The 12,655-nt window shown below is 40.3% G+C and overlaps 1 protein-coding gene across 7 annotated transcripts in view; it reads left to right on the top strand.

Annotated features, from left to right (window-relative positions):
- The window catches only part of CMYA5 (cardiomyopathy associated 5), a 47,275-nt gene that overhangs the window by 23,072 nt on the left and 11,548 nt on the right, over positions 1 to 12,655 (top strand). The window contains exons 4-8 of one of the 7 annotated variants that reach the window (XM_065860273.2): positions 362 to 595; positions 2,318 to 2,340; positions 4,303 to 4,424; positions 8,868 to 9,017; positions 10,057 to 10,203. In XM_065860273.2, the coding sequence (XP_065716345.1) occupies positions 362 to 595; positions 2,318 to 2,340; positions 4,303 to 4,424; positions 8,868 to 9,017; positions 10,057 to 10,203 (676 nt within the window). The other 6 variants (XR_010653145.2, XM_071801997.1, XM_071801998.1 and 3 more) reach the window with 6 other exon arrangements.

The raw sequence follows: 12,655 nt of genomic DNA, 5'->3' as shown, positions 1-12,655 counted from the left end.
CCAAGTTCTTAAACTTTGAGTATTAATTTCAGTTAAAAGTTAATTTCAGTTAAAAGTTCATTTTGGTTAAGAGTATGGCTTTTTAGCTACTTTGTAGACAGGCTTCCTGTCTCAATTCTTAAATGTAGAAGTTTAATTTTAAACACCAACAATTTAAAAAAAATGACATTGTTTTTAATATATTTTGCTAGCATTATTTCTCCCAGATGAGCTTACTTACAGAAATAAAGTCCTGTTATTGTCAGGATGCCAGAAGGAGTTTGGTGGATAGCTCATGTATGGTAGTTGAGAATTTGTGTGTATTCATTAAATGTTATAATTTTATTCTGCTGATCAATATACATCTGTTTTCATTTTTCAGGAAAACTGTAAGAAAAATGCAGAGTTATTGGAAAAGCAGAATGAAGAGATGCTTAAGAAAATGGTAGCACAATATGATGAGAAATCAGAGAACTTTGAGGAGCTGAAGAAGATGAAAATGGAGTACCTATATGAACAGATGGTTAACTTCCAGCAAACTGTTGATTCAGCAAAGGAAACTTTGGAAACAACACTAAAAGAAATGGAAGAACTCGATGGATTTGTTTTCCTAAATGTAAGTAAAAACAGCTTTCCTTCTGTAGCATTTATACTAGTTAGGAAATAATTTATACTGTACCTAGGCTGAGAATGAGTTATTTTGAGTTATTTACCTTCCTCCTTTTTCTTTTTTTTGTTTTGTTTTTAAGGTAGCTATATCTTGCAAGCTCAGCTATTCCACTCTGAAACTGCTAGATTCTTTGCTTTTGTCATGCTCAGAGAAAATGGCAAAGTTGATGCATAGGATAACAACGTGCCTTGTACCGTTAAAATGGTTCTCTTTTGCGAAGAGAAGTGTAAGAGGTGGTTTGATAATTTATCTAGAATTATCCACTGAGGAGTAAGAAATATTAGAGTAAAAGGTGCTTTACTGTGTGAAAAATAAAGGTGAACCAAGAAGTTGTAGCTGAAAATTTTCCAAACTTTTTTTTTTTTAAAAATAAGTGGACACAGACAGTAATTGTGCACTCTGATTACTGAGCCTATGATAAATGTTTACTGCTGAAAGCCAGTGCGTGACTGCATATGCTTAGTTGCCAGCTGGGGTTAAACCACGATGGGCTAGGTTTACGAATGTGCATGGGAGGTGCATGTCTGTAGTGGTCCTTTTGCATGTAAAAAACAGCCCTTGTCAATCTGCATGACTGGAGTTACCTAGCTCATACAGTCCTCAGTTATAAACTGGTTTCTGAGGGTTTTGCATGGTAATCATTAATGGACTGGGTCCTCCAAGATTGTTCTTGTGCTGTAAGTCTTGTCCGTAAGTGAGCTGTGTCACTTTCTCCTCTGTAGAAATGTTATCAGCAGTCTTGAAGGGGATGGGTTTCTGAAACAATAATCCTCTCCCTTTATGGAATTAGCACTTAGTCTGGAAGTTGCAGAGAAACTATGATGGGATGAAAGAAATGAAAATCTCAAACTACTGTCTAAAGACTGGTCATTCATGCAAAATAAAACAGCTTTCCCAATACAAGCCCCCAGGCCATATAGCAGCAGTTACAGAAATGATGGAGCAATATTTAGCTTTCTCCTCTGCTCCAAGTTGTGTAGTATCTTAGTATCCTGTAACCAAGTTAATGCTGTGGTAGATTGACTATTTGGGGATAGATGAAAATTACATCTTATTTTCCTGAACTTGTGAGGTACTGAATCAGTGCTTTGGCAAAAGGACAACTTTGTAATCTGAAAATTTTTTGTGGGGTGGGAAAGTTATTAGATTCCCTGCCCCTTTATGTTACTGATAGAGGACAAGAACTCTTCTGTCCACCAGCTCAATAATCTTGGCTGAAGTTTTGTGGAGCATGGGAGAAACTCCCACTCTATGAGTAAAAATCTCACCCAGCTTCTAGGAATAGCAAGTTATGAAAGAGATTTCAGCCAGAACTTAGATTTAAGTATTCTTCATGTGCAGGTGATTTCTTTCTGTAAAAGCCTTGATTTTAAAAAGTATTTGACTGTGCTTCAGTCTTTAAACCTGAATATTGAATACTGACCCCTCAGGAGCTTAAGACCAGATTTAGATTCTAATAGCCTGCTGAGCCAGAGCTTTGAAGTGAAATACTCTTAAGGAACCAAACTCTCTGCTGGTGTGAATGAACAGCATCCCAGACAACACCAACTCAATAAAACTGTGTGTGTTTTATGTCTGTGGAGAGTCACAAGGCTGTTTGAGGAGTGGGTCTTCAACCTTTCCAGGGTTTTGAAAACTGTTAATACATTTCTTTTTTTCCTCCTCTAGTCATCTAAAGAATTGAATAAAAGGTATATGAAGTATGGATTAAGTGCACCGTAGTGAGTACTAGGCCTAGCATGCTGGATGCTTTGTTTAGTATTTGCAAGCTTTGAAAACACACTGGTAATATTCGTGCCTATTTTTATAAACCTTGCAAATAATGAAATTAAGAGAAGAGGTTTTATGCTTGTTGCTGCAACTGGTTTTGAAGTGCTTTGCATGTGTTCTGTAGTACATCAATTAAACAAGTAGCATTTTAAAATGTCAGGTCATTTTTAAATCTCTACACAGACATTTTTAAACAGATGTTCCTTGCAGTTATTGTTATACACACATACACTAAAAACATTTTGAGAATGCTTCAGTCTTTTAGATGTCACTGGTACAGTCTTTTTTCACTAGTTTGGTTCTGTATTACCTGGTCTCTGAAGGGTTGTAATGCAAAGTGTCATTCACATGGATGGGTTGTTGAAATACATTTCTGAACCCAAATTCAGAAATAAAAAAATTTTAAAAAAAAAAAAAGAGCTTATTATAGCTTTTGGAAGCTTATCAGGAGACTATGGGCTAATGTTTCTGTATGTCTGTTCATTAGCACTGCCTGACTCAGGATGTGTCAGAGGTCTGGTGCCTCATTACAGCTGCATCCTTACCTGCCTGCACGTACCAATAAAGACATGCAATTCCAAACAGTTCTCTGCCATGTGTGATTTCCTCGAGGGAGTCATTTTGGTGGGACCCATCCTTCACAAAGGAAGTGTTTGATTATAAGCCCATATTGCCACGATAATTTTTCCAAGGGGAGCTACAAATGCTTGGGTGGGCTGGCTGCAAGGTCCCCCTATGCAAGCCCCCAAACCTGCTCTGCCCACACCACTGCTGCTGACACTGCCCAAAGGGCCTTGGCATTGCACAGTGGATATCAAATATACCCTGTCAGGGCTCTCTCAGCCACCACAGTGATATGTCTGCTGACAGGGTCTGGCATATAAGAATGATATGAGTGTTCCAGTTCACAGTCAAATTACAACCCCAGGACAGCAGTCTGAAGAGAATGTGCCAAACACCCCTTCACGGTTCCTATTAATCTGCAGAATTAGGACAATGAATATGGAGTCACCTGTTGTAAATCAAAATGTGAGAGTCTGGCTACATAATTGCATGTTGTTTATTGACTATGAGTAGGGCAGGTATAATGGGACAAAAAAATTTCCAAGGCTTTCTGTGTACTTGGTCTTTATTTGTTTACTTACACACTAACCTCAAAGTTTATTATTGTGCATGGGTTTGGTTATTCATTTACTTTGTTAATACCTGACTTATTAAAAAAGTTAAGAACAACTCTACATATTCTAACAATGCATGTTTTTCTCAAAAAAGTGTATTTTATATTTGTTGTTTTTTGTTAAGGTCATGCATAATTAACTACTTCAGTGACTGAAAAAGAAGAAGGGGAGAAAGTTAAAATTCAGTTGCCTTGAAAAAAAAAATTCATTTCCTTGAAGCTGCTTCTGCCTCAGAATTAAAAATCTGTTGGGTTTTTTCCTTTAATGAACTCAGCAAATATGAGCTATTAAAGTGGAATCTATCTTCCTACTCCTGTGTTTTTTGCTTGCCACGAGCAGCTGCTTTACATGACCTCTCTGGAGTCAGCTGCTCCAGTTCAGCTCTGCGGTTTGTAACCTTTAAAGACACTGTGTCAGTAAGTCCAAACCCCTGTGCTCTTGGGAGTATTGCTGTGAACTTCAAATCCTCACGCTCTCATGGGTCAAGTGTGCACACATCGTGTGCACTCTCACTGTGTTCCTGATCCAAAATCACATGTTCCATGTCCAAAATCATGGAAACAGCTTCTCCTTGTGTGTTGTTCTTCAGGTTCATGAGAAATATTTAGAGTAGCATACGTCACATGGTCTTTGTTTCTGGCCTTCAGAAAACTATGTGACACCACAAGGGATTTATACAGACAGCTATGTGTTTTCTTCCAATAGGTTACTTTCTGCAATGGATACTGCCCTCTCTTTAGAAAAGGTGCCCAGAGCTTTCTCACTGTTCGAGCACTATGCAGACAGTCCAGGACAGAGCAACCAACACTCCTTAAAACATGTGGCTGGTAAGAATCTCTGAATATCATCTTTACAAAAGCTAACATTTTGGCAATGCTTTGGAAATTTTAGAAAGCTAAAAACAGAATCTATTTGAGAAGGATGAATTTGCAAACCATGTAATTAGCAATCAGAACTGAATATAAAATGAAGTCTAATTGTGCACAAGTGTTTGGCTTATAGTAGGATGCTAAGATGAGCAACAGAGGGAGAAGTGCTAAAGTTGGGGTTTCACGCATCGTTTCAGATATCTGAACCTCAGATGAGCAGAAGACCTATCTGTAAATCTCCAAGGTCTAAAGAAGTTGCTGTTCACTTGCAGGCAAGGACAGAAGAGACAATCGAAGGGTCTCCTGAGCTCCCTTCCTCTGAGGGCGGCAGCTCCAACCTCACTGGTGCGGGGAGGAGAGCAAGGGGCTGGCTGGTGGCCGAGGTCCCTGGGCTTGTGCTGAGTGGATGGAGGCACCTGAAACTCACATGTGATGTGAAGGCAGAGTGGTTAACCATAGCTGGAAACAGCCTCTGCTTGGAGGGCAGCAATGAAAATTGCACATGATGAGCGGGTTTATTCATCTGTATGTGATATTTCATGTCCTGTAAAAAGCCTGCCTGTGTGGGCTTTCTACTTTGCCTGGACATAGACCTATAGAATTTTTCTGGATCTGGAGAGATGATAATGAAGAGTTTGTAAGTACCAATTTGTGGATTCATTTTCCTCAAAAGGCGTTTCACTTCAGTGTTTCTTTCTCAAGATAAGGTTTGTTTGGGGATCTTGCATCTCAGTGTGACCTCCCATTCACCATCAGACACACATCACTGCTGTCGTAGTCACCCTCTGGCTTCACAAGCAAAGCCTCTTTCTCCTGTGTTTGGTTCCTGAGCACTGGAACTAGAGCACTGATTTCCCTAAGGTACTTTTCCTCCTGGCTGGATTTTCACATGACTAATGAGACATCAGAGAAGTGCCATCCTATGCAGACTCTCCGGTGTCTGATAAGAGTTGAGTTGCACTCATCAGTGTCACTATAGGGAGATTGTCTCTCTCCTCCACACCATGTATTCTATTAGACCTACAGGAACAAAGTATCTCAGAGACCTTAACTTTCTTATGAGATTTGTATGAATTTGCCTGCAGCCTTCAAAACTTCTCAGGTGAAGCTGGACAGGCACTTGCGCATGCAGTGTTATCCCAGTGTCATCTTTTTATGAAGTCAGATAAAAAGACCTTTTTTTGTAACCCACTTTCAATCAGTGTTAACTTATCGGTGCAAATGTGCTGTGTGTTTTAGTTTAGCTCCTAAATTTACTGCTGTACTCCCATGGGTGAAACGGTTCTTTCCTCCTGGTCTGCTGCCTACTGGCAAAGTCATCCAGGAGGACAGACCTATTTTGTCACACTGTATTACCTTTTCCCACAAGTCACTCCAATGTGGTTTTCCCTAAACTACTGAGATCAGCTTTCCAGTTTGATTTGCATTAGCTACTGTGTTTGCTGAACACCAAATGGTGCCAGACCAGTTTGCTTTGACAAACGGGAAATAAATGACTGTCCACTAGAAAGTGACCTTCAAATCTCCTCATCCTTTATACTTTCTTCTCTTTCTCTTTCTAAAATACCTCATTTCATTCTTCGCTTCCATTACCAGGTATTTCAATTGCTATTGTGATTTTTACTTTGGTGAGCAGAAGACAAAAACATGTATTTCTTTTGTTTCAAGATTACACCCTTCCTAAAGGAAAACAGAGGTAAATGCCTACATGGAACTCTATTTGGAATTGAATGCCTCGAGTACATCATTCATCACACACTGGAGGCAAATGTCAGATACTCTCAGATCTTTTTTGACTGAAGTCATTTGATGAAATACATGTGAATTTGCCATGTTTCTCCAATACACATATTTTTCCTTCAGAAAGTGTAGTTTTTTACTGAACAGCTTCGTAGAACTTTATTTCCACCGCTTCAGAAACATCATTCCTTCAAAATGCCCTCCTTTTCCAAATTTTCCATACCTACTAATGAAAAGCCCTATTCCCACAAATGCTTCCTCCTTTCATGAAGGCATCCCCATTAACAGATGCATAAACATGAAGAATTCTTGCAGCATCCCATTGAGCCTGTTGGAACATGGACTTTTCTACAAGAAGAGCAGGAATTATTTAAAAATTAAAATGTTCTTTCCAAAGTTTGTCATTAGCCCTTCCCTTTTATATCAGAAGGTGAGGACCTTTTCTGATTCTAGAAATCTTCCATTAGAGTTGGAGAGGAAATGGATGCTCTTCTTCTTCAAGTCCACAAAGTTAAGGAAATCTAAATTCTCATTACATTGGAAAAGGTAAATATCCATAAAGCATTTGAGGTTATTATTTTTTTTCTCCTGGGAGCTATGGAGATACAAATAGCATTAAGGAAAAACTTCCTTACACCACAGCACTTCATTGAAAACTGAACTGATGAGAAAATGTCTCGCTTTTCTGTTAAAAAATATGATTTAGTCAAACTTACAGAGCAAATACCTCATTACTTTGACTAAAATTCATTCAAAAAAAACCCAGCACTTCAATAACACAAAAATGTTCTGGTTTTGAAGAGAATAGTTCAACTTCTTGCTTTGAAATTACTTCCTTTCAAAAGTTTGTTTCATATTATGGAAAAGGAAATTAGAGATCAAATGTTTCTCAACGTGACTGACATGAATTTTGATCTATAACTATTTTTTTTTTTCCCAGAAGTTTCATTCATTAATCTGTCTTCCTTCAGATTTCATGTAATAATAAATCTTGCAGTTGTGGGGTTCCTGTGACCATAAATAGCAGTTTCTAGGCAACTTCACAGGAAAAGGAAAAAAAAAAAAAGCTGATTTCCCCACTGAGTCCACTGAAAGGAAGTCTTTTCTTAAAGATTGTCAGTTCTTAAATTGACCAGCTCTGGATGCAGTCAAAAAACCAAAATGCTGATTGTTTTAGCAATGAGAAGGGTAATATTTTTCAATGGGAAGCAGATGTAATCCTACCGTATTGGTAGCTCTCTGTATAAATCATAAGGAAACAGCCAACATCTGCATTTGCCTTGTTCATGACACAGGGGATCATCATCATTACTGTGAAGATAACTGAAAAAAGCTAAAACTTTCTGCTGAGATTCTGAGAGAATTCATGCAATATGGAAATTTACTGGGTGAAGAAATAGAACCATGTATTTTCATTCCCTGCAATCATTTTAACAATGAACATCTTTTGGGGCTTTTTGCTTCTTTCTTTCCCCTCCCTCTCTTTTAAGCCATAATCATAGAGGGGAACAATGCTTCATCAGGGATGGGTCTGTGCCAATCAGGAGACAAAGTTTGTATGAAATTTGGGAAGCTTTGGATGTCTTTGAAACACTCTTTTGTGACGGATACTCCTAGTTGTCCCACAGGGTGCAGGTGCTTTGGCAGAGCTTGTGTTCACCTGCGCACCAATAATTCTCTGTCCGCTGGGTCTGTGGAGAAAATGACCATGCCAGGCAGGAGCACTGAGCTGTGCACCTACAGTAGGAGTCCACATCTGGGCACAAGCAGACCCAAGGCTGCAGGGAACCTCGTGCTCCTCAGTGCTGTTAGACCCTTCTTTTGCCTAAAGCACTTGTCTGCTGCTGTCAGTGTCAGTGGATTTGACATGCCATGTGAATCACTGCCTGGTGTGGCAGGTCCTTTCCCCTGCTTGCCTTTCTGTGATCAGCTACATACATCTGTCTCTGGAGGAGCCTTGCTTCTTCTGCAAGTTCCTTCTTGCCATCAGTGAGCTACCCTATGCTGTTTGCTACGAACAAGTGCTTTCAGTCGCTGCTTTCAGTGGTGTCCTCTTCTCTGGCGTCTGTTCTGCAAGGCAAGGATGGGTCAGGTAATGGAGATGGTTGTCAGCCAAAGGAGTGTGCATTAGCCTCCAGGGTCTCCTGGCCTTTCTGAGGAGGTGGCCTGAACTTAGCAGGAGTCTCTTGGGGCTTCATCAGCAGATGTACCTCGAAGTCAAGCACAGAGCTGGACAGCACTCCCTGTGACTGAAGGGAGCAGGTCTCTTGGGGAAAGGAGAGGGATCACTGGAGCTGTATGACAGCTCTGTGTGTCCAGGATTGCCACTGCCCTGGGACACTCTCTGCTGGAGGTCAGAAATGAGCATCTGTCCCATGACACGTGCTGGGTTCATGTGGTGCCGATACCAGGACTGGGTCTTATTTTGTCCAGACTGTGAGGAAAATGGACACATTCCAATGCTGAATAATTACTTTTTTTCTATTCCTTGTTTAGGAGGACCTGGTGCTCTAAAACTGCACCAGTATTCCATATGTCATATACTTGCTGTACTTGTTCTGTGGAAATAACCAACCTGAGTAAAACACAGGTTGCCTTGTGAACTGTAGGTAATTTTGCTGAAAATGTAGAAGTGTAAATAACAAGAGACTTTCCTCTTAGTCCCACAGACACCAACTGTTGTACCTCAGGAACCAAACTCAGCCACCAGCACCTCCATTGCCATCTACTGGGTTGTGAATGACGGGGACGCCATTGACTGCTTCCAGGTCTACTGTATGGAGGAGCTGCAAGCCAGCAAAGATGCAGGGGGTGGGTAACGTCTTGTCTTCATGATGGCGGGAGTCCTTTCTGCTCCGGTCTGAGATCAGCAGAGGGGAGGCCAAGCTGTGGAGAGGGCCTGGGATGCAGAGAGGCTGTGAAGGCATCATGAGTAAGACTAAGGATGGGTAATGGTGGAGGAGAACGTGAGGCAGATGCTGTTCCTTCTCCTCCCCTTCATTTTCCAAAATGCAAGATAAATATCCTAGTCTGTGAAGTGCAGAGCTGTTGTTTGCAGAGAAACAGCAATATCCCTGTTGAGGTGCCGTTTTATGAAGTGCCCTGACTTCATAGAGGATGTGTCCATACTGCCCTGTGAGTCCTCATGGGGACTGCAGGTAGAGCCCCCAGGGGGATGGACTTCATTAGGTTTTTAGGGTTCCATGTGTATTTTGGAAATGTGTCCTAACGAAAAAAATCACAGGAAAATATAATATTTCCACAGTTTTTCCACATGTAGAAAATATATTTTTCAAAATGACGTTGAGGTATTTCAGATGTTAAACATGAAATTGAGAAAAGAGGATTGAAATGCTTATTCATTAAAAAGCTCAAACTGATCATAAAGTCAAGTCACTTTAAGCAACCGAACTCTGCACAAATCCGTGTGTGCATGTATGTAGGTGGGTGCATGTGTGTAAGTGTGCACATGCTAAAGAATGCTAAGGGCTTTTTATAATACCTAATTTATAGCTAAGGGCTATAAAATCCATAAGGATAAATTGTTATGTTATAGACTGGTGAAACCAGGGTTGATAACTGCTGATCGTATGTCCCAAATTTATAGTCTAGTCTGCAGTAAGACTGACCTCCATAATCTTCCCTTGCCATCAGCAAGGTCTGAGTGCACTTTACTCAAGGTCACATTCTGTCAAAACTGAGCTAGACTAAACTATGGAAATCTTGGGTAATAAAGCTTTCTGGATTTTTGGAATTGGCTGTTTTTCATATGTCAGTTGAGAGGCTCAGTTGTAGGCCCAACCAGTGCAACATGTGTGTGATGCCCTGTGCTTGTGTATGTTCCTCCCAGCTTTGGTGGAAGAGTACAGAGTGACGGTGAAGGAGAGCCACTGCATTTTGGAGGACCTGGAACCAGATCGTTGCTACAGTGTTTGGGTCATGGCTGTGAATGGCACAGGCTGTAGCTTACCCAGTGAAAAAGCCATTTTTAAAACAGGTATGTGCATAATTTGATGTTTGATTATTATTTGTGTGTTTGATTATTATAAGCTTGGAGTCCTTAGACCAATTCTAGCCCACAGTGTTACTGAAACAGAAAAAACTGCTTCATTTAGCCCAGCTGGGAGATAACAGGTCGTTTCCCTTTTTGCCAAAAGGTAGATGCATAATTACTCCTGGGAGGAAACTTGAAGGCATTCAGATCTGAAGATGCTTCCAGTCTCAGACCTTGTGACTAGGGCAATGGGGCAGCACATGATGAATTTTTCTTTTGTGTGTGCTGCAGTGCTCCAGGGAAGCTCTGGGAAAGGGATCCGGCTTCTCCCTGCTGCTGCTGCTTCTTCTATGGATAATCGAGGCAACAGCTGCATTTTTTGCCTCTCTGCCATCCTCCCAAATACATCTACATTGCATTAATATAAACTATTAACTTTGAAGGGAAGGCCTGTGTTACCGAGGTTACATGCTGTGTCTAGCTCAGTGGGACACAAATAGCGGGTGTGGCTGAGAGGCTTTGCTGCTGTTTAAGTGCTGTAAATTAAGATGAGTAATTGGACGAGTATTGTTCATGAGCTTCGTTTGGCTGTTTAATTCTTGTAAGCTTTAATTTCTTTAATAATTTGTATTGACAAAACTATTGCTTCTTGAATTATGAGCAAGATGAAGCAGCTTGTGTCTAAGGCCCTCTTGCTAGGCCATTTTTTTAGTGCTACAGGATAAAAACAATCATTCTGTTCTGGTAGTCACAAAACACAGACAAGGATATTTAATGATTTTGTAATGAAATAACTCTGTACAACAGTGACTGTGTTGCTGAAATCCCTTGACAGCAACCACAGCTTCAAGCCTTTTGCTTAATCCACTAGAATTCAAATTTGTTGATAATTCTTGATATTCAATATCCTGATCATATTTTTAGCAAATATTATTTTCCAGGGAATTCAAAGTAGAAATTAAAATTTTATGGCCTCAACAATGTGATTGTGAGCATGTTGCAGAACTCCTGTGAAATGGTCAAATAATAATGAATTATTACTAGCTAATAAATCGTAATTTTAAAAAGAGTTCTCAGTTATCCTGAGCTGTTCTTTTTAAGAACTCTGTTTGCCTTCTGTCATCAGGCTCACCTTTCTTTTTCCCAAAACAAAAGCCTTCTGAAGAAGTGCATATCCTTGAGTCTTTGATGCCTTCCTTTGGGCTGTTTCTTTCAGAAAAAAATAAACTAGATGAAATAAGGGCTCATTAAACACCTTCTCTCAGGCTCCTCTGGAGTGGACTTGCAGGGACACTGCTGAGCACTGGCTGATGCACAGCTGCTGCATTCCCTTAAAATCTAAGGTGGAAAAATGAACACCCGTAATGGAAATGAGTTCTTCAGTGTGAGCCTGGTGACTTTCATATGAAGCTAGAATACTTTGCTTATTCAAGTAGCCCAATGAACACAGAAGAAAGAATTTAGGGTTTGTTTTTAGTAATTTAGACAATTTGGCACATACAAGAAAATGATTTGCTGGTATATGCAATTTATGGGAACATACACATAACAAATGGATCAAATCTTTTCCTCTTCCAGATGCTGGGAGTCCCCACAAGGTTTCTCTGTTGAAATAGTTCCCATGGAGGTGGCAGTGGGCCTGGGGGAGTGTGAGGAACACAGGCAGGTGCTGCTGCGGCATCCCATCCGCTCAGCACCTCCTGCCTCCTGCTCTTCCATCTCCCAAACTCACAGCTCGTCCTCCCCTACCCTGGCAAACACACTGTTTCCAAGCAGTGTTTTCTGTGAGGGGATTATGCTGAAGGCAGCAAGTATCCCTCTACCCCACCTCCTCCCTGTCCATCTCAGACTGATCTGCAGATGAACACTCTTTGCAATCCTAAAGACGTGAGAAAGAATGCACCTTTTTCTGTAGTTCAAAACCTGCGTGATCCTCACCCTGTATCTGAGGGACAGAATAAGTTTTTACCCATTTTGGCTCTTTGCCTCTTGTAAGGTCACTTTTATGAATGATGGAATATCACAAAGAAATCAGACATATACTCTAACTGCAGTTAATTTGTTTAAAAAACCTCAGAAACACAGTGTCTTTTTTTTTTTTCCAGTATGCACACACCATCTACTCTTTAAACAGAAAATTTCAAATAAAATAAAAAAGGCTTCATATCTTGTGACCTGCTGTTTGCACGTACATAAATGTGGGTATGTGTGCCTGTTGCTGAGAGCAGGTATTAGGGGCTTTGGCTATTAAATTTTCGTTCTTTAGGAAGAGATGCATTTAAAAACAGATAGTAATCAAATATGTCAGAAGAGAGTTAAGAGATTATTGCTAAGACAGCTACACAGATGTGTTACCAGATGAGAATCTATCCCACAGATTCATTATTCTGCTGAATACCTAGATTAGCTGTTCCTGTAGAAAACATCAAGTACATCTTAACCCGAACTGCTAACC

Source organism: Patagioenas fasciata, chromosome Z, assembly GCF_037038585.1.
Source record: "Patagioenas fasciata isolate bPatFas1 chromosome Z, bPatFas1.hap1, whole genome shotgun sequence".
Lineage (NCBI taxonomy): Eukaryota > Metazoa > Chordata > Aves > Columbiformes > Columbidae > Patagioenas > Patagioenas fasciata.
This window is presented reverse-complemented; position numbering and strand designations above follow the sequence as displayed.